The following is a 22,466-nucleotide window of genomic DNA, read 5'->3' as shown; positions in this document are numbered from 1 at the left end:
TTGTATATTTCTTTGATCCTCTTTATAAATCATTTCTACTAACTTTATCAATATTAATGCAAAAAAAATAAAAAAAATAAAAGTGTGTAGAATTTCATATATATTTTTATATAATAAATTTAAAAAATAATTTCATATTACTTTCTTTTTTTTATAAAGAGTAATTTTAAAAATATATTTTAATTATTATTTAAAAAATTATACTGTAATTTATAAATATAACTGGAGAAAGTATAAAGGTAAAAGATTGAAAAGTATATTTTAGCCATTAAAAAAAAAAAAAAAGACGAATCCCGTCGTCCATGAGCGTGCAATCCAAGCCGTTGATCTATTTTCTGCAAAACCTCTAGTCGCCTTCTTCCTCCGGCTTCAGAGTCTGAGAGTCAGAGACCTCTTCATGACAGCTTTTGCTGTTGCTTTTTGGCTTGCAATCTTGGCGTACAATAACAACGATTATCAATTTGAATATTATAATATGTTTCCAAATAGTGAAAGGGGGAGGCCTTTCTGCTTTGATCGGATGCTTCAGCTGAAACCCATAGGTCTGAAGGTTGAATCTGATTCCTTTTTGTTTCTTGGGCATTGGATTTTATTCGACGGACTTAGAGATCGTGGATTATTTCTTGGTGGGTGTGTGCATGCCTTCCACAATAATGTTCTTGGTATCGGCTGTGTATCTCATTTCTGGTAAGGAATTATTACTATTTTCCTTCTCCGCCTCGGGTTATTTCTGTCTGATTGATGTGAAAAGAGAACAAAATGAGAAGATCTACACCAAGTTCTTCATGGATACCAACTCTCGCCCCTTGCTGATTGCTACCAAATTCAATACCAAAACATCTATGGTATAAGGGAGAGAATATAGGAATGCCTAACAGGGAATCTATTGGGAATGAATAGTTCAGGTGAAGGAAGAAGACGAGCTGAGGTGTTTGGGGAAACTGATGAACGGATAGGATTGCATGCTTGCGGACGACCTAGATGAGTTTAATGTGCAGGCCACTCTTCATATAAGAAATACAACGAATTCGAACGTTAGGCGGCTTGCGTAAAGGTTGACTGTGACTTTTTTGTCTTGCTTCCAAGTCCAGGCGCTAGCGGTAGAAGCTAGTCGCCAGAATGGAACTTCCGGGCCGACCACTTGATTATTAAACTAGGTGCAGTCTTCAGTTTGTTGGAGCTAGTACCTTCAATAATTGCAATCGCGTAGACTTTCATGGAATTGAGAAACAATAAAAAAAAAAAAGATCTTGTCTGCTTTCATGAAAACAGTGGGGGACTACTCAAATTAATATCTAAATGAGTGAATCATTTCAACTGTGCCTCAGAAGCAACTCACTTCAATAGCAGCACAACCAAATTCTTCATTCACGCCTTCATCTAAAATCAATCCCAAGTCCGTGTCCTAACGAGAACAAATGATGTACGACGTGTTCTTGATTCTCCGAACTAGATACCAATCAATAACCTCTCTTCAATTCTCTCTAAGAGTTTCAGCGGTCAAAACATTCATCGACGAGAATGAAGAGATCACCCCTACCCTGTTAGAAGCCATCGATCGGTCAAAGATTGTGATCGTTGTTTTCACTAGATACTTCTGTGATTCCCCAGATTTTCTGTGCAAACTGCAAAAAATAAAGGAGTGTCATATGAATAAAGGCAAAACGGTGTTGGGTGTATACTGTGGTTTGAGTCCGTTGGAAGCGCGTGCACAGAGTGGCAGATTTGCATACGGTTTTCCAACCCACAAAGCACTGGCTAGCACGGGAGGTTTTCATTGGGGGGCACCGTTGTTTGGCTGGAAGGTCTCAACTTCCGGGTAAGCACCTAATGCCTTGCATTTTTCATTGCCTCATGGTAAAAGAAGAGAGAGTATTTTTCATTGAAGTATTTTTGGAAAGATTATTGTTTTTATTGCTCCAAATAATGGATTCATTTCCCCCTCCCATGATATGGTTTAAACTGTTGTGACAAATTGAGGCCAATAAAAAAAACTGACACATTAAATTCGACATTAGAAAAGTGTTGCTGCTGCAGGAATTATATCATATTTTAATTTAATTTCATATCTTTACAATTTTTTTTTCTTTAATCATCATCATCCATGGACAACAACAATCAATTCAATATTTTTTGGGGCTAATTAAAAACAGACGAATTTTTAAAGATCAAATAGAAATTATCTTCCAGGCACTAAATCAATAATCAATAATTTATTTAAAGTTTATACTTTTGTTATATTGGATCATATTAAAAAGAATATAATCGATGAATAATTCAAGAATCTTGACTGAACTGACACTTTTTCTTCTCCCAACACCCCCACTCTCAAGGCTTACAACTGTTTTACTTCCTCTAGGACCAAAGAAAACAATTATCAATAGGATTATAATTTGCACATGTATTTGCTGTAATGTTCATATAATTTAAGCTACTTTTCTTTCCTGATAGTAAAATTATTTTGTTGAGCAGTGACATCAACATGATAAGAAAAATCACTCAATACGTTAAGAAGGAATTAGACAAGACTTACTTAGATATCCCACAATGTCTCCCGGGGATACAACTTCGTATTAATGAAGTGCTTCATTTGGCCAAATACTATTCAAAAGATATCATTCCTTTAGAAGAGAAGATGATCATAGTAGGCGTATGGGGAATTGGAGGAATTGATTAAACAACTCTTGCTAGAGCTATTTATGATACAATTGGTGGAAGTTTTGAGAGTCGGAGTTTCCTTGAAAGCACACAAAATGTATCAGGGAAAGCTAACGGTCTTGTTTGTTTGCAAGAACAACTTCTTTCAGACGTTTCTCTTACGAAACATGACAGGATAGTTGACACTGAAAGGGGAGTTAGTCAAATAAAGACAGTACTACATGATAAAAGGACACTTATAGTACTTGATGACATAAGCCAAACAGACCAATTCACAGCATTATGTGGGAGGGGTGAATGTTTCGGTTATGGGAGTATGGTACTCATTGCAACAAGACATAAGCATATACTTCATGACCTTAATGTCAAATATGTCTATGAAATGAAAAGAATTGACAACAGTGAATCTCTTGAGCTTTTCAGCTGGAATGCTTTTAAGCATTCTAGTCCAAGAGATGGTTTTGTTAATCTTGCAAAAAGTATAGTTACATATTGTGAAGGATTGCCACTGGTTCTTGAAGTGCTTGGCTCTCTTTTGTCCTGTAAGACAAAGCCAGAGTGGAAAAGTGTATTGTTGAAATTGAAAGGCATTCCCACAGGTCAAATACAAGAGAAGCTCAAAATAAGCTGTGAGTATTTGGATGCTTCAGTGAAAGATTTATTCTTTAACATCGCTTGCTTTTATGTGGGTGAGGAAAAACAGGATGTCATGCAAAAATTAGACAGCTTCAAAATTCCTATAGAAACTGGAATAAGTGTGCTCATTGAGCGAAGCCTTGTAAAAATTGACATAAACAACAAATTTGATATGCATGATTTGCTGCAAGAGATTGGAAAAGAAATCAATCCTAAGAAGCCAAAATCCAAATATGCCTATGATGTGTTCTTGAGTTTTAGGGGTGAAGATACACGCAAATCTTTTACAACTCATCTTCATGTTGCATTAAAAAATGCAGGCATTGAAGCTTTCATGGATAATGGGATTAGAAGGGGAGAAAACATCCCATCCACATTAACACAGGCAATTGAAAATTCCAGGATGTCAATCATTGTATTTTCAATTGATTATACTGGCTCTAGATGGTGCTTGCAAGAATTAGAGAAAATCATTCAGTGTCACAGAACTACTGGTCATGAGGTCTTGCCTATATTCTATGGTGTCCAACCATCAGATGTACGTAAGCAAATCGGCTCTTTTGGAAAAGCATTGGAAGGCCTTGTAAGGAGAACTTCAGCCAGCGAAGACAAGAAATTCAATTGGATGAGAGCACTTCATGAAGCTGCCAATTTATCTGGTTGGTACTCAGGTCATTATAGGTAAATACAATATTCCTATACTCTTGCACTCCTCAAAAGCTTTTTTTTTTTGGTTTTGTTATACTTGCCTAGATAATGAAAAAAGTGATATCGTTTTATTTTGATTTATTTTGATAAAGGGAACATGGTATTAAAAAAAAAAAAATTAGACTTATTTACTCAGTGGGTATTCAAACTTAGAATTCAAGTTGGTATATCTTGTTGAAAAGTTCAAATTTCTATACAATTTGGCTCTCTACAAGAAACCCTTGTCAGTTCATCTTGTAACACTGGACATGCATAATTATGTTGACTGTGAACCATTTGTTTTAGCAGTTCAATGTGCCATCTAATTTTTAAAATGTAATATAGAGTCTGCCATAAGCTAATTTCTTTTCCAAAAGTAACATATAAAGTGAAATGAACTAACACAATTATTTCAAGATAAACATTATTTAATTTTCTTCCATTGTTTAACTTATCAATATGGTTGGAGAACATTTAAAATTAAATTATGACTGAGACAGAGATCATAAATCAATCATTTATATATATTGCTCCATTCTAAGTTTATCTTCTATTTACTTAATTTCTTATTCTTGTGGCTAGAACTGATGCTGAGTTGATTGATCATGTTATTGAAACTGTCACCCTGAAGTTGAATGACCACATGTATTTATTCGTTGCTCATCATCCTGTGGGAATAAACTCTCGCATGCAAGAAATCACCCACTTGTTAAGTGGTAAATCAGATGATGTTATGATAGTAGGGATTTTTGGCATGGGGGGGATTGGTAAAACAACCATTTCCAAAGCTATTTATAATGAAATTGGTGAAAGCTTTGAGGCAAAAAGTTTCCTCACAAACATTAGAAAAGCTTGGGATGAAGAAAATGGCCAGGTTCTTTTGCAAGAACAACTTCTTTCAGACATTTTACAAACAAAAAAGATCACACTACATAGTGTTGAATTGGGAAAAGCTATAATAAAGGGAAGGCTTCGTCATAAAAGGGCACTTATTGTACTAGATGATGTAAATGATGTGGTCCAACTTGATGTTTTGTGTGGAAGCAGTGAATGGTTTGGTCCAGGCAGCAGAATAATCATCACTACTAGAGATGAGCATTTACTTAAGATCATTCAAGCTGATCATGTATATAGTATGAAAGAAATGGATGACAATGAATCTCTTGAGCTTTTTAGTTGGCATGCATTTAAGCAAGTAAACCCGATAGAAGATTTCCTCGAACTCTCAACAAAGGTTATTGCTTACTCCGAAGGACTACCACTAGCTCTTGAAATCCTTGGCTCTTATTTGTTTGATAGGCCAGTACAAGCTTGGGAAAGTGTTTTAGACAGACTTAAAGGGCTTCCAAATGATCAAATACACAAGAAGCTAAAAATAAGCTATGATGGTTTGAGTAATGATGCGGAGAAAGAAATATTCTTGGATATATGTTGTTTTTTTATTGGAAGGGATAGAAATTATACCACACAAATATTAGATGGCTGTGGACTACATGCAGAAATTGGAATCACTCGACTCATAGAGTTGAGCCTTGTAAAAGTTGACAAAAATAACAAGCTTGACATGCATGGTTTGTTACGTGACATGGGAAGAGAGATCATTCGTGAAATGTCACCAGACGAGCCTGAGAAGCGTACCAGATTGTGGTTTCATAAAGACGTGGTTGAAGTGTTAACACATCATATGGTAAGAACTTTCTAAACAATTTATTTTTGTGTGTTAAAACACTAAAGTTTGTTTGGTCAATACACATTATACATTCGTTATGGTTGCCAATTATTGATTTCAAACCATTATCATATTGCTCAAATGCAATAATCCTATGGCAATATTCTCTTTCATTCTTTTCCTGTTCTTGTTTCATAGGGGACAAGGTGTATTAGGGGACTGGCTCTGAATTTGTCAAAAACCAAAACACTATCCTTTGATACAATTGCATTTAAGATGATGACGAGACTTAGATTGCTTCAACTTGGCCACGTAAAACTTGAGGGGAACTATGAATATCTATCAAAAGAGTTGCGGTGGCTTTGCTGGCATGGATTTCCTTTAAGTTGCATGCCAGATAATTTTCATCTAGAAAATTTAATTGCTATGGACTTGAAATACAGTCATCTCACCCACGTATGGGAGAAGTGCCAGGTATTTTTGAATTATTTTCTGGAATTTGAAGTTATTGATAATAATTGTTTTTGTTGCAATTTATTTAATATTTCCTGTTATATTTAAATTTTATCTAAGAATGTTTCTTTCTTCCAGTTGTTGGAGGGGTTGAAAATTCTCAATTTAAGTCATTCTTATTCCTTGAGGCAAACACCTGACTTTTCAAATTTGCCAAATCTTAAAAGGCTGATACTCAAAGATTGTCCACGTTTGTCTTCCATTCATCAATCCATTGGAGATCTAAAGTACCTTATTTTGTTGAATTTGAAGAATTGTAAAGATCTCACCAATTTGCCAAGTAGTTTATGTAATGTAAAATCATTGAAAACTCTCAATCTCTTTGGTTGTTCAAAGATTGACAAATTAGAAGGAGGTTTTGAGAAAATGGAATCTTTGACAACTCTATTGGCAAATGAAACTGCTATAACAGAAGTGCCTCGTTCTTTAGTAAGATCAAGAAGCATCAAATATATCTCATTATGTGGCTATGAAGGATTACCGGATGGTTTATTTTCACCTCTCATTTGGTCTTGGACATCCCCAACAAGTAGTCGAAGATTTCTTCATCAAGCATTTGCAAGCATGCCATTTTTATTGCATAATCTTTTTCATAACTTATCTAAACAAAGTAGTGGAAATTCGGAGACAGGACAAAGTGCATTCAAAATCTCATGCCCAAAAAGTGCAGCATTAATCGGTTTTTATGACCAAGTTCACAATGCAAGGGCTGAAAATTTCACGAGTTCCCTTACCATCCAAGTGGGAGGATTCAACAAAGTCGTTGATACACTTTTGAAGAGTATCTCAGAGGTTTTCTTCTTATCTCTATTCTTACTATGCATTGCTGCTGCTGCTACTGCGTGATCAATATTTATAATTAAGAGAACACAGTTCTCATGTAAATTTCAAGACAAATACTGTAGTGCATATTAAGGAATTAAGTATTGCACTTAAAATTTATTAATTTTCTTTTCATGTTAGCAACATTTTCTAAAATATCCAGGTGATGATGCTTAAAGTACTAATCATTACTCATTGTTATCTATAATACTTTAATAGCCAGTTAACAATAATGGTTATTTAGAGTGCTAGTACTTACAGATTTTTACTCTTAATAGTATATGCTACCATTATTGTAATAAATGACTAAATTATACTGTCAAATACACTGTATTCCTACAGTTATAAAGTGAAATAACAGATGTTTTCAAAATTTTAGATGTGAAATAATAAGCATTGTATTTTGAATGATACACATATTCTTCTGATTTTTCAATCCTCACTATACATTCCATCTAGTTTCTCTTTCATTATCACTACAAGTCGTGGATGCGTGGTGCATTTGCTGCATGCTTGCCAAGTGTTGGAAAAAATGTGTTTAAACATTGATATTTATAATTAGCATGTGCATGGTGTAGAGGTGCAGAGACAACAGAAGTGACTATTACATTTCTTTTGTTCTCGAGTAAATGGAGTGCTTTTTTTCTTGTGATCATGGAATAGGGGCGGACTAATGGAGGGCTTGACTATTCTCTTCCTGGAGACAATTATCCTCATTGGCTGGTTTTTGAAAATGAAGGACCCTCAGTTTCATTTACAGTTCCTCAAGTTTTTGGTCGTTGCTTAAATGGAATACTCCTGTACATTATTTATTCATCTCTTCAAGATTGCACGTCATCTTTAAATCCTATTGGTGTCATGATAAAGAATTTTACAAAGGCTACCATGGAGTTCTACAAGCGAGATGCTGCAATTTCTACTGGTGAAAAATGGCAGAATATAATATCTAATTTGGAGCCTGGAAATGAGGTGGATTTTATCGTAGATTTTTTACACAAATATATTGTGAAGAAGACTGCAATCTATCTCGTATATGGTGGAGAAACAAATAAGGTATCTGGGCAGAACATCACTGAATAATGTATAAGACGGTTTGTAATTTTTGTTAATAAGGGTTATCATAATATAGAATTTACTTTTACTTAATCAAGGTATATTGTGATGTTTCTTTCAGTGGAGAATAGTGTCACAAGGCTTCACTTAATAAGTGATGACAGATTGAAAGCAAGAAAAATGACACATCCTCGATTTCTGTTGAGGTATTGTCATCCACTTCCAGCTCTTGTATCATAGCACTCCTTCTCACTTGTTCTCTTAGTAAATGAAATAATCAATCTGTGTTATACAGTTTATGATAATTATATTGGTGCCTGCTTGTCTAGAAATAGTTATTGAGGTCATTGGACCTTTGTTTTAAGTGACCACACCCTTGACCATTGATCCAAATCCATGACCCATGAACTCAAATCCTTGTCCACTCACTTAAACTGGCTTGTCTAATTTTTTACTCATATTCACTGTGCAATTGATTCACTTTTCAGAATGCTACATGGAAGAGAGAGATGGCCATTATTGAACTTGAATCTCTACTTTGAATAGGACTTTTGCACTTTTGGTCTTGGCAAGTGAAGAACAAGGTGCTATACTTGCAAACTTCCATTTGAACCAGAAAAAAATATTGATTTGGTGATGTTTGACAATTTTAGGGTTGAAAAATCTTTATAGTTGGAGCGGGTGTATGCAAGAGTAAGTAAAATTTACTATTTTTCATGTTGTTTTTTCTGCATTTCTGTGACTTTGAATCTAATGAGCATTTTGGTTTTTGACCCAATATAGGTGAATAGTACTAGAGAAGTGCAGTCTTGGTTTCTAAGAGGGGTGATTTTGTAGAAAGAAGGAACAAGACTTCGGTAAGCTTCTATTCTTACTATTTTCTTAGTCTTGAATGAATTCTTATATCATGAGTAGACAGTATTATCAGAGTTTGATTTATTATGTGATGAAACTGGGAATCGAGATTCTAGATTGTGACGTTGGAACATTTGTGGTGACAGAGACCAGCTATTTGTGATAGTAGGTAAGTTGTAGTAAAATGATACTTCTCGATAGTGATTATTGTGTTAATTAAGCTCAAATGTAATCATGTATGTTTGGCATGTGTACTTGCATCAGTGTCAGGGAGCAACAAATAACTCAAGATCTCTTCTTCAAGAATTTACAAGGAAGCCTTGTTGTCGGAAATTCTTTTCCATAATTTATCAAACAAGGCAGCGGAAAATTTTTAAACCAGACCAAGTGCATTCCACATCTCACGTGCAAAAACTTCAGCATTAATTGGTTTTCATGACCATGTTTGCACTGCAGGGGCTGAAAATTTCATGAGTTCCCTTACCGTTCAAGTGGTAGGATTCATCAACCTCATTGATACCGCTTTTGATGTGTATCTCATAGCACCATAGGCCTTCTAATCTCTCAGTCTTGAACATTTCTGCTCCCATGTCATAATTCATATTTAATTATTTATATTCCATGAACACTTCTCTCATATATATTGCAAGTAGAATTACATTCTACTATGCATATTAAGAAATTAAGTGCTGTAGTGCAAATTTGTCACTCTTTAATGTTCTAGTAATAGTTTCTGAAATTTTCATGTAACAGTGCCTCGTGTGCTGGTAACTACCTGTTGTTATCATTAATGGCTGGTCACCAATGATGGCTACTCAGGGTGCTAGTAACATCTGGGAGAAGGGTCTTCCCATTTTTTTTTTTTCTTATCATCATTTTCCCTCCACTTCTTAATCATGATCATTGATATCACTGCATTAAATTATTTGTTTTAGTAATGGATTTGATTAACAGTTATGATTAGGAAAGTGAAGGGAAAAGGAGGATAAAAACAATGGAGAGACCCCTCTTTTGTAACGGCTACTAGTAACTGAATGTTGATACTATTAGTAACGAAGTACCTAGATTAACGGGATGTTGCAAGCTTATTTGAAGATCTGAAACAAGCATCATTAGATGGAGTCACTGAATCTCACTAGTACACTGATTTCCTTAATGTGCATATGATAATTCAGTAATTCACCATATATCGCTATTAAGTGACTTAATAGACGTTTTGGAATTTTAGTTGTGAAATAGCTAACATATATTATATTTTGAATGACTCTAACATCTTGCCTAGTTTATTGTTCCTTCGTCTTACTACAAATTTTGTGTGTATGCGTTCTCTTAAGAAGATGCGTGCTAAATGCTGCAAAAGAGTAATTAGAAAGTATCACTTATCATTTGTTGTGCTTAGGGAAAAGGGACAGAGAGGGCTATTGTTAGTCAATCTAGCTTCTCTCCTCTTCATACTCTAGACTGTAAGATCAGAATTGTACAATATTGATTTATTTTAAAAATTCTAACATCTAAATAATACTTTTATAAAATGTTAAATTCAAATCATCCAAAGTAATTTCAGAGTAAAGATTGAACAGAAGTGAGGAAGTGAAGAGGGCCGGTGAAGGGATAGAGGACAAAAACAAAAAAATTTCTCAAGCATACTATTTTTTTGGTAGAAAGGGAGCCCACTAGAGGCTAATTTAGAACTTGTTTGGTTTCTGTTCTCTTTTTTTTTTATTTTTAAAAACTGTTTTATAATACAGTTTTTAAAAATTATTTTTAAAACAAAATAAAATAAAAATTCATTTGGTTATATTAATTAAAAAGAAGTTTTAGAAGTAAAAAATAAACTGATAGTGATAGTTATAGACAGTTAATGGTGATAATTAATGATAGAAATTGGTCAAGATAATTATAATTTTTAATAATTAAATGTAATTTGTTTTAAAAATAAAAAATAAAACAAAAATAGCTTGAAGTTGTTTCTATTTTTTTGTTTTTAAAAACAAAAAATGGAAATAGTTTTAGAAATAACTAAATAAAAAACACTTATTCAAACAAATTTTTAAATTTTTCTAATTTCAAAAACAAAAAACAAATAGGCGCTTGTATTGCTACCAGCATAAATAGACTGCATATCAGATACAAGAGAGTTAACCCAATTCTCAAGGGTTAATAAAAAAAAAATACACAAGGGAAACACATCTATAAGATTGGTAAATCACGGAAGAAGTAATATGTTTGACAAGTTTTTTTATAAATTAATAAATTCCACTCACAAATTCTTTTGTAATGGTTTAAAATTATAATATGAGTAGCAAATTTCTAGACTAATTTATTAAAAAATATTTAGTGCTTATATTTCCAAATTTCTTTATCTTTATTTGAGTTTAATTTAATCTCTTAGTGCTTTATTAATGTCCTTCTCCCTTTTTATTACAATGTTACTATTTTATTCTGGTTGTATTTTTCTTAAGACTTTTGTAATGTAAATATATATAATCCCTCATTTTAAAGAAAATTATATACAAGTAATATATAGGTATTTTGTATTGTATTCTCATATTCTAAGATCAAGTTGAATATCATGTCTCCAATTAGTGAAAGGAGGAGGCCTTTCTGCTTTGATCAGAGGCTTCAGCCGAAACACCTACGTCTGAAGGTTGAATCCGATTTTGCTTTGTTTTCAGGCATTGGATTTCATTCAACGGACTTAGTATCATGGATTGTTTCTGGATGGGTTTGTGGCTTTGTGCATTCCTTTCGCAATAATCTTCTTGATATCAACTGTGTATCTCATTTCTGGTAAGGAATTATGACTATTTTTTAGGTTAAAGTGTAACTTTTCACCCAGTTCTTTCCTTTGAAGGGTCGCTGACAATGATTTCAAAATTGAACCAAATCGGATGGTCCAATTGTTTGGATAGCCAACCAATCCTTGTTTCGGCTTGGTTTGAATTACAAAATCATTTTAGCTTTTGAACCGGATTGAGCCGCTCTAAATTTAATTTGTGCATTTTGTTCCTATTTTTAACCCTATATTCAAATAATACTTTCGTTTTCATTTTTTTAACACCATTTTTAATACTCATTCTGTTTAAGACATTTTTTTGAGTAGTTGAATATTAAAAAATGTAAGGCATTTTTAGTCTTTCAAGTTGTAATCATTACCTCTTTTTTTTAAAGTGCCCCTATTGATGAATGATTTTATATTTATTGTAGGGTATTTAATAGAGGTAAATATGGAAAGATAGGGTCAGTTTGAAAGTAGGTAACTATTTTATTAGGGAATGAGATTCAATTAAAAATGCCTTACATTTTTTAACGAAGGGAGTAAATCATTTTCATTCTTGTTTTTTTTTACATCTTAATTTGCATAAATATTCAAGTAAAAAAAATCTAAATTACTATAGGGATATTTGTTGTGAGCATTGATATTGAATCATTGGATGTTATATTGTGTCATGAGGCTTATTAACTCATAATTAACTTAGAATATTTAGCTTTATTTTCAAGTTATGTAGCAATTTTATATTTATTTATTATATATATATATTATTATATATATAATATATTTTTAATTTAATTATTATGTCATCCATTCAACCATGGGTCCAACCGATTGGACCATGCGAACCGTGAATCGTTACCATATTCGGTTCAACATCCGATCTTGTTTTGAAAATATTGATCATTAGTTATCCTGTACTAATAAGTAAAACATTTTTTTCATAAACTATATTTTAGAGGAGCAAAAATTTTCCCTTCATTTATCTAGAAAATAGTTTAAAGAAAAAAAAATACCCCACTTATTAGTACAGGTGCCCAATGCTCATTGAAGGAAAGAAATTTTAGGTTGCCCAATATTTATAAAAAAAGAGTTCAAGAATATATTAACACCAAAAGGCATATCAAATCAGCAAAAAAAAAAAAAAAACCCAATAAAGTTAATTGATCACTAAAGGAAAGAAAATTTTGCTTCTTTAAAAAATGATTTAAGAATAAAAATATCCTATTTATTAGTATAGATGCTTAACGTTCTTTAAAGAAAAGTACAAAGAGAAACATACACTTTAATGTTTGTTTTCCCCACTTCTGGTTATTTTTGCTTGATGCGAAAATAGAACAAAATGAGAGGATGTACGCCTAATTTTTTATGAATGCCAACTCTCACCCCTCGCCAATTGCTTCCAAGTTCAATACCAAAGAACTATAATTTTGTGCACCTCGATATATACATTATTTTCTAGAAAAAACCAAAAAATATATCCATATCACTATTTTATAAAAGAAAACTAGCATATCACTTTAGACTAACAAAATGGGCAATATTTCAAATAATTTTTATTTCCACGCAATAATGTAAATGCTGGAGTTGTCAAATGTCAATATAAGCCATGCCTCTTGAGTTATTTTTTGGCTCTCTATTTTCTAGAGCCGAACTTGAAAAAATGAAAAATTTTGGTATATAAAAACTTTTATATCCGACTTTTTTTTTTTTTGGAATAAGGAGGCCATAGAAAACTAAGCAAGAGATAGCATTCAGGTCATGTAAAAGCTTTAAAGATCATAAAGTGAAGAGGTGAACCAACAAGAATTATAAAATCTAAATTTTCATTCAAAGCCTGACAAGCAAGCGAATCCACACAATTATTTACTTCTCTAAATGTATGATTGAGAGTTATCATACAATCTCTCATGGTAAAGTTCTTGATCTTGTTGATAGATTTTGAGAGGGGATGGTTTTGGGTGAAGTGGTATTGGATAAGTGAGAGGGCTTCAAGGGAGTCTAAGTAAATATTAACTTTGGTGAATTTACTATCCCAACAAAGAATAAGGCCTTTAAGGATGGCCAAAAGTTATACCACTATGCTTGGGTAGTAACCAAGATATTTAAAGAAAGCTCTAATACAATTATTTTGATCACCATGAATGAGTCCTTTACAAGTGACAGCATCATTGAAGCCAATAGAGCCATCCACATCTAGTCTAACCCAATCAAGATTTGGAGAGACATCATTTTACTTGGGATCTATTGTAATTGCAAGACAAGCAAATAAGTCTTGATTGAATAAATTCATGTCATTGATTATGTCCTAGGTACAAGAAAAGATGATGTCTCTAATATGATAATCTTCTTCAGAATAGATTGCTTTGCATCTTTCCTTCTTGATATTTCAACATAAGTGAGAGAAAAGATTCTGTCAAGGAATTCTTCTCGTGTGTTCGGTCCTCATGCATCAATTGTTTGCATTTCAAATAATCTAATCTTACAAGGGAAGAGAAAAGAAGGCATTAAGTTTATAACTATTTGGGCTAAATATAAAACGTCACTCAAATAGGTCACAAGGCTAGTTAAGCTGAATAATTGAAGCGTCAGACCCAATAAAAACAAAAAGGGCCAGCCTCGAAGCTCAATAAAGGCCACAACAAGTAAACATGCTGAAATCCCATCAGCTGCAAATATTAGACCGTTGGCACGAAGACACGATCCTAAGTAATATTGAAATCTACGCCCAAGTAGTTCAATGAAACGGGCTGGTTATCAAAATAGAGAGACCATGCTATGAGTTTTGTGAGATTCCTTATTTTTTGGCAGAACATACTAAGTTTCAAGGAAAAGGCTTCCGCTATTTTGACACTATAAATAGAAAGAAAAAATATAGAAGAAATTAGTCAACACTCCATCAAGACTTGCACATTTTACATTCATTAGCCCTTTTTCAGTTTTTAGTTTTTAGTCTGTAATCTTTTTACACTTCAATAAAATCATACATTTGTTCTATCAAAGCCTTATATCTTTTTACATTCGAGCGAACTGTGGTAAGAGAACTCAAAACCCTTTTTGTTATCTATTGAGACTCAGCATCTTTGGCACGTCTGGTATTTATTATTCAACCATGAACAATTTTTGGCACGCCCGGTGGGACCTGTGTAACAAAGATGGCAAGGATGAGAAAAGATAAAAGAACTAATGGAATAGGTGCTGGTTCTCATAAACCAGAAGAAATCTCTGTGCACGCAGGATCAGAACACTTATCGCCTGATGTTAAAGCAGCTGAACATTATAAGCACATAGTATTGGTGACAACAGGTAGCAGCAGCTCGAGCCCTAGATCAAAGTCAAGAAGTGGACAACCCAACCCATTGATCATATCCAAAGGACTTGTGGTAGAAGTGCTACGGGGAATTCAAGACCGGCTGGATAAGCAACTGGAAGAAAACCAAAGGTTATTGGCATTATCCTTAGAAACATCAGAACATAAGGAGAAAGAACGACAGCAGATCATGATGCAGGCTCTACATGAAGGCATGAAGAACATAGTCGCATCATTGAGAGGCACTCCTTTGGAAATAGGCTCAATTGTAAGGTTGCTTGAAGGGCAACAAGCAGGAATCAATATAGGTACTGGCCAGTGACCATCGGGGCCGCGCACTTGTAAGAGATATCCCTAACTCCTAAATATTTGCTCACACTCATCCTTTAGCTAATCCTTTGTATTATCTACAGGAACTTGGCACGAGTGGCTTAGGGGGCATGGCGGTGATCCTAAAACGTCAGATCGAACTAACTGGTAAACATGGAGGCCTTGAGGGATGCTGTCCAAGATATATATGGACCAGGGCTGAGGCCAATTAGCTGCCCCACATTCTTAAAACTTTATCCAGAGTATATAGACAGGGATAACCCATACCCTCGGGGATATAGGATCTTTGACTTCATATTGTTCTCAGGAGACGGAATGCAGTCAATACTGGAGCATATTGGGAGGTTCACAATCCAATGTGGCGAGATTGCTAATTATGAAAACTTTGCTAACTTGAAGCTGAGATTGTTCTCAAATACTCTCATGGGCTCGACGTTCACATGGTATACGTTACTACCCCATAACTCAATCATCAGCTAGATGGAAATGGAACAGAAGTTCCACATCTAATTCTATAAAGCAAAGCCAGAGGTTAACATAGCAGAACTCTGCAAGCTTACACAACGGGCTGGAGAGATGGCAGACCAATACTTAGTGAGGTTCAAATGTCTAAAGAGCAGGTGCCACATACCGCTTCCAGAAACTGAATTCATCAAGCTAGCATAGGCAGGACTAGATATAGAACTTTGAAAGAAATTTCAGGGGATGGAATTTTGAGATTTCTATGAGCTTGTGGCCAAGGTATGGGGTTATGAGAAACTACTCAAGGAAGAGGACTATCGCCGACGGACTACAGCAGGGACCTATTTTGAAGACCTAGACAAGGAAGTAGCAGAACTAAAGAATGCTGGTAACTACACATGCCTAGCTCTGGTAAGGAAGGCTGAAGAACTTTCTAAAAGGCCGAACGCAGTTTAGTATATCTTTGATATTACTAAAATAGAGAAAATTTTTGATTTTCTCCTCAAAGAAAACTTCACCTCCCTGCCCATAGATCATAAAATCCCTTCAAAGGAAGAACAAAGAGGGAAGGAGTACGATAAGTACCATTACTTGTAGAGTCACAGCACCAAAGCATGTTTGGGATTTAAGAACATCGTCCAAGACTGGATCAATAAGGGAGTTCTGAAATTCCCTAAGGAAGAATCTATAGTTGTAGACTAGGATCTGTTCCCACCATTTGCTATAGTCAATATGGCGGAGATAAACTCTGGCAAACAACGGCCCGGGAAAAGTGATGGTAGGCAGAAGGATGGGAGACCCTGGAACGTCTGGAACAAGGATAAAGTGACTCAAGGAAATGCTAAGACAGTATGGGATCGCCCAAGGAAACCTACGAGTCAGTCCAGTAAGAATAAGTCTTCTAAATGGGACGTAGGCCCAGAAAGGCAGAACATGAAAAGCTCGGATGGCTCCAAGGTAGTTTGGGACCACTTTAGGAAAACCCAAATGAAGATAGTCAGCAGAAAGTGAAGAAAAATGGAAAACAACCCTCAGGATGGGTTATTGGCCCGGGGGCATTGATAATGACAAAGCCAGATGGATTTAAGGTGGTCTGGGATTGCCGAGGGAAACTGTCTGGTAGATTCAACTTCTTCACAAAATACTCAACGCCCCCTGGAGCAGGTGAACCATTCAGGGGGACGCCAACGAGCTGGGATATAGGCCCTGATGGCCTACTGTTATCGCCATTAACAATATCAGAAAGTAACACAGAGCTTCCTTTAAAACCAAAAGTCGCTAAGGGCTCGAGCAAGTTTGTTACTCTGCTTGGCAACGTGCCGCTTTGAAATAGAGAGTCGTGAGGCACAAGAAGTTCCCAGCTAACTTAATGAGAACCCAAAATCAATGTCTTCAATGAAAGTGGTCTACATAGAGATACCTCAAACAGTAAAAAATCAAGGTATAGGATAGCCTCGACATTCAACAAGAGGCTAGCAAGTTCAGAAGGAAGTCCACTGAGGATCAGAATGAAGGAAGCGAGGCCGAAAATCAAAAAATGGGACCATTCACATTGGAGAAATATCGCTCAACCTCTGCTGCATGGTCTCGTTAATACTACTTTCTCAATTCTAGTCCACCATTGGTGGTACCCAGGGCCAGCAGAAACAGAACTTCTTGGGCCGATATAGACGGGCTCGTATCAATATTGCCCAATGGAGCTAAGAGAAGAAGAAGGGTATGAACCTATAAGCACGCAGGCATAGAAAGAAGAGATTGCAAAGCCCGTCTACTAAATCACTTTGCAAGCAATAGAAGAAAAACCAAAGTGGGCCATCCTGGAGAAACCTAGCATGAAGATGACTCAGCACCTGAAGCCTTTATACATCACGGCACATTTCAATGGGAGGCCAATGACTAGGGTCCTTGTGGACAATGGCTTGGCAATAAACATTCTGCCAACGCGCATGATGATCAAGATGGGATAAGAGGAGCATGATCTGATATCGACTGAGGTATCAGTTGTAGGGTTCACTGGGACCGCATTTAAGGTCTTCAGCGTACTACTATTACAGGTTGATGTCGAGACCAAGTCATCACTAACGGCCTTTTTTGTGATCAGCATCATATTACAATACTAGCCCTTCTTAGGTCGGGATTGGATCCATGCCAATGAGTGAGTACCTTCTTCACTGCACCACATGCTGCTTATGTGGAAAGGAGAGGAGGTAGAAGTGGTCTGGGCTAAAGACAAGCCATTCACAGCAACCACTAACTTCATGGATGTGAGGTATTACGACGATGATGTAGGCCCGTTTACGTTTTGAAAGTCTCAATGAATCCTTTCATATAGAACAACAATAAATACTATAGTGCCTCTAACATCAAAGAGGCACGAGCCCATCATAGAACTGGTTGATGAGTGAAACAAACAGAAGAAAGGCCATAGTAGATGTGGCCATTCAAAAGCTATGGTTGCACAATATATAAGAGAAACTAGAAGACTATGAACCTGAGATCTGTGAGACCAAAGTCGTATATGAAGGTGAAACCCAAAAGGTAGCATAACTGTATGAGCTAGACCCTCTACCTTTGAAATTTAAAGACATAGCCCCAAAGGTCCAGGATCTACTAAAAGAAGTAAACCTCGAATCTCTAGAAGAGCCGAGAATCACATTCATTAGCTTATTACTAGATAAAAAATAAAAGAATGCCGTCAAGCTAATATTGCTAGAATTCAATGACTTCTTTGCATGGGACTACAATGAAACACCAGTGCTGGCTAAACAGCTAGTTGAACACAAGCTTCCTATAAAGCCAAACTATAGACCGCACCAACAACCCGCCAAGAGAATGTCAGTGAAAGTGGAGTTACGAGTAGAAAAAGAGATCAAACGCCTCCTACGGGCTGGATTCATATGGCCCTATAGGTATGCTCAGTGGCTCTCTTTGCATAGATTTCTAAAACATAAACACAGCCACATCTAAAGGCGTGTATGCAAGGTCTATTGCAGATAGGTTAATAGATACTGGGGTTAAAAATGCTTTATTGTCATTTATGGATTGCTTCTCTGGATACAATATAAAATTTACGTAAACGAAGACATTCATAAGACCACTTTTAGGTGCTCGGGTTCCATTGGAACATTCGAATGGGTAGTTATTCCCTTGGGTATGAAAAATGTCAAGGCCACCTATTAGCGAGCTATGAATGCCATCTTCCATGATATGGTAGGGGAGCATCTAAAAGTATACATAGATGACATAATGATAAAATCTAAGAAGGCATATGATCATATTGAGCATTTGAAGATGAGTTTCCTCTAAATGAGGAAGGTCAGCCTTAAGTTAAACCTATGTAAGTGTGCTTTCAGTATAACTATAGGTAACTTCCTTAGATTTCTAGTCCACAGAAGGAGGATTGAAGTAGACCGGAATGAAGCATGGGTTATCTTAGAGGTAAAGGCGTCGAGCAACAAGAAAGAACTTTAAAGGTTCCTAAGGCAAGTTAATTATCTCAAGCATTTCATACTGAACCTTATAGGGAAGATGAAAGAGTTTTCTGAACTCTTGAAACTTAAAAGTGCTGAGGAATTCACTTGGACTGAACATCATCAGGTGGCCTTTGACAAGATTAAAGAACACTTGACAAAACCTCCAGTCTTAGCAACCCCAAGGGAGAATGCCCCATTTTTATTATATTTAGCTTCTATCGCCACGTTTATAGGTTGTATGTTAGCCCAAAATGTTGATAGAGGATGTGAGCAAGTAGTCTATTATTTAAGTAGGTGTTTAACTCCCACAGAGGCCAGATACTCAGCTGTGCAAATAGCGTGCTTGGCACTATATTATGCTTGTACTAAGTTAAGGCATTATATAATAAACGCAGTTGTGTATGTGGTTTCCCATTCTGATTTAATTAAATACATGGTTAATCAGCCAATTATGATGGGCTGTATAGGGAAATGGAGCTTGGCCTTGGCAGAATTTTCTTTAATATTTTTATCTCAAAAATCAGTGAAGAGTCAAGCATTAGTAGACTTCTTGACTGATCATCCCTCAGCCAGGCTCCCTTAAGATGAGCAAGAACTACTTGTGTTCTCGATAGATCTAGGGCCTTGGTGCTTAAATTCGATGTATCTAGTACTGAACAGGCATCTGGGGCTGGTATAGTGATAACCTCTCGTACGGGGATAAAAATGATATTATCTCTTCAATTAAATTTCGAGTGTACTAACAACTAAGTGGAATACGAAGCATTGTTCATAGGGCTCGAGATTCTTCAAGAAATGAAAGCCTATGATTTGGTCATAGAAGGGGATTCTCAGTCAGTCATCAAGCAATTAACTGGTGAGTACAAGTATACGAGCCCGGCTTTAGTGATGTATTATATTAGGGCTTCCCAGATTCTAGAAGAGTTTGAAACAGTAATGTTGGCTCACATTCCTCGAGCTCAAAACTGGGAAGCCAATGAACTAGCTTAAATAGCATCAGGGCTAAGGCTGTCACTCGAACTCACCAGAAAGGTAATTATGTTGGAACAGAAAGAACATCCCTTAGTTGCTCAGCGTCGTTTGATAGTACAATGCAATGTAGTGTCGCAAGGGTTAGCTAGGGATTGGTGAGATGATTTTAAAAGTTATCTACAAGATCCCAGTTAATGATACCCTTACAGAATAAGGATACGTGCTCAACACTTCATTTTAATTGGAGATGAGTTATACAGAAAGGGCCTTGATGGGTTATTACTTAGGTGTTTGGCCTTTGCTGATTATATAGAGGTTTTAAGAGAGGTACATGAGGGAGTCTGTGGGGCTCATCATTCGGGGTTAAAGATGCAATGGTTAATGCATAGGTATGGATATTATTAGCCATCGATGACAAGTGACTGCATCAAATATGCTAGGAGGTGTAAGAAATGTCAGACTCATGGGCCAACACAATAAGTGCCAATATCAGACATGTATCTAATCATCAAACCATAGCCTTTTTGAGGATGGGCTATAGATGTAATAGGGAAAATCTATCCAACCTCATCTAAGGGCCACTCATTCATCTTAGTGGCCACAAATTATTTCACTAAGTGAGTTGAGGCTGTCCTTATGAAGAAAGTAAAATAGGGTGATGTTATTAACTTCGTACATGAACAAATCATGTTTCGGTTTGGGATTCCTCAAATGATTACAACAGACCAGGGGACAATGTTCACCAAAAGTGAATTCAAGGCCTTCGCTAAGGAAAGTAGGATTAAGTTATTGGCATCCTTGCCATATTACCCTCAGGCAAATGTACAGGCCGAAGCTTCTAATAAGATCATCCTCAGAATTCTAAAGAAGACAATTAAAGAGAATCCTCGAGAATGGCATGTACGATTGCCCAAGACACTATAGGTATACCAGACATCTAAGAGAGAAGCTACGAGCACGAGCCCGTGTAACGTTTTCACTCCACTAAACACACTTAACAAATAAAGCTCATAGTAATCTAGGGATTAGCTTCAAAAAGTGATTACCAAGGTTTAATCCAAAAGGAAAGGATCCCAAGTTTTCTAAATAGAAACAAGTTAAAAATTAATCAAAACCTTTCATATCAGAGTAAAAATAAGTTTCGAAAGCATAAGATATCTCAGAGGAGTGAAAGAAGTCGAAAACATTTGAAAACAAATTATGTATTGAAATACAGAGCAATACATTACGGCAGAGGCATTTTGCACTATGGAATGTTGCTTTCTATGCCATGCACTACGGCTCGAGCGCCATGCGCCGTGGCGTGTTGCACAAAATTCTACTGGCTCTGCTGTCATTTGACAGTAAAATTAGGGGAACTTTCGACTCGCCCCGATTCTCTGTTCGACATCCGAATGACGTGATCTTAGTGTCTACAGAAAGCTCTCTACATGAAATAGCTAATGGCATGGGCTTCACTTCTAAAGCAAATCACACTAGGAAGTTGGATACACAAACACACTTTAACTACTTTTTAACACTTATACACAAAATGGGTGTCCAAAACCCTCAGCAAGTGTCAAAAGCTTTTCCTAACACCTAGACCATATCCAATAGACCTAAGACTACTAGTATAACACGTCACAAACACTGAAACATTAATATAACAAAAATTCACTCCTTAACCCCAATTTACCAAAAACAAAGGGGGAGGTAATTTGCCATTACATTTAACTCGAATAATTCAAAACATGCTCAAATCTTCATTTCTACACTTGCACTAGTATTTTGACCCTATAAACATATATATATCAACATGCACAAAGGCTAAGGGCCCAAAATACAATTCTAACATTTTTAACAACCAAAATAGTGCAGGTGAAGTAATATGCATCCTAGAATTGGTAAGCCATATACTATTACACAATTAAAGGTAAACTAGAGGCATATAGTAGGAATATGCTAATTTCCCGCCTCTTTAGTCTTCTCCCTCTCAACACTAGAGCTAGAGCCTAAAAAGTATTAAATAAGAGGGGTGAGTCTAGCCACTTAGTAACTAAGGTTAACCTTACCCTATGCAGTTATATATCAATTATAAAACAAATACATGCACAGGGAGATCAAACATGTAAAACAAGTCCACATATATCACAATTTATCATTTATCACTCTATAGCTTCTTTACTCATATAACTAAGTGTATTATGATCATATTCTCATATATGTGACATGACCCCTACTCTTGTGACCTGCCACCACTTAGCACTTGTGACA

The 22,466-nt window shown here is 35.7% G+C and overlaps 2 protein-coding genes across 21 annotated transcripts; both read left to right on the top strand.

Annotated features, from left to right (window-relative positions):
- Window positions 1-409: 409 nt before the first annotated feature.
- Window positions 410-10,018, top strand: LOC129288182 (disease resistance protein RUN1-like). 20 transcript variants are annotated; one of them, XM_054924617.1, is made up of 12 exons: window positions 410-1,819; window positions 2,473-3,975; window positions 4,564-5,668; window positions 5,849-6,124; window positions 6,242-6,955; window positions 7,649-8,038; window positions 8,160-8,244; window positions 8,527-8,731; window positions 8,822-8,895; window positions 9,010-9,062; window positions 9,158-9,387; window positions 9,647-10,018. In XM_054924617.1, the coding sequence occupies exons 2-7, from the start codon at window positions 2,975-2,977 to the stop codon at window positions 8,187-8,189; spliced, it is 3,516 nt and encodes a 1,171-aa protein (XP_054780592.1). In that variant the 5' UTR covers window positions 410-1,819; window positions 2,473-2,974; the 3' UTR covers window positions 8,190-8,244; window positions 8,527-8,731; window positions 8,822-8,895; window positions 9,010-9,062; window positions 9,158-9,387; window positions 9,647-10,018. The 20 variants fall into 20 exon arrangements, with proteins under 20 accessions (XP_054780592.1, XP_054780594.1, XP_054780596.1 ...); XM_054924619.1 differs by lacking the exon at window positions 9,647-10,018 and having other exon boundaries at window positions 8,527-8,622; window positions 8,692-8,731; window positions 9,158-9,609; XM_054924621.1 differs by lacking the exon at window positions 9,647-10,018 and having other exon boundaries at window positions 8,527-8,622; window positions 8,692-8,731; window positions 9,003-9,062; window positions 9,158-9,609.
- LOC129289029 (disease resistance protein RUN1-like) lies at window positions 1,422-2,677 on the top strand. The gene is made up of 2 exons (XM_054925857.1): window positions 1,422-1,819; window positions 2,473-2,677. The coding sequence occupies exons 1-2, from the start codon at window positions 1,422-1,424 to the stop codon at window positions 2,675-2,677; spliced, it is 603 nt and encodes a 200-aa protein (XP_054781832.1).
- Window positions 10,019-22,466: the final 12,448 nt, after the last annotated feature.

The sequence above is a fragment of the Prosopis cineraria genome, unplaced genomic scaffold, assembly GCF_029017545.1.
Source record: "Prosopis cineraria cultivar Desert tree isolate PC_DT_omini unplaced genomic scaffold, ASM2901754v1 PC12, whole genome shotgun sequence".
NCBI classification, from domain to species: domain Eukaryota; kingdom Viridiplantae; phylum Streptophyta; class Magnoliopsida; order Fabales; family Fabaceae; genus Prosopis; species Prosopis cineraria.
The sequence above is the reverse complement of the archived record's forward strand: the minus strand, read 5'-3'. Positions and strand labels throughout refer to the sequence as shown.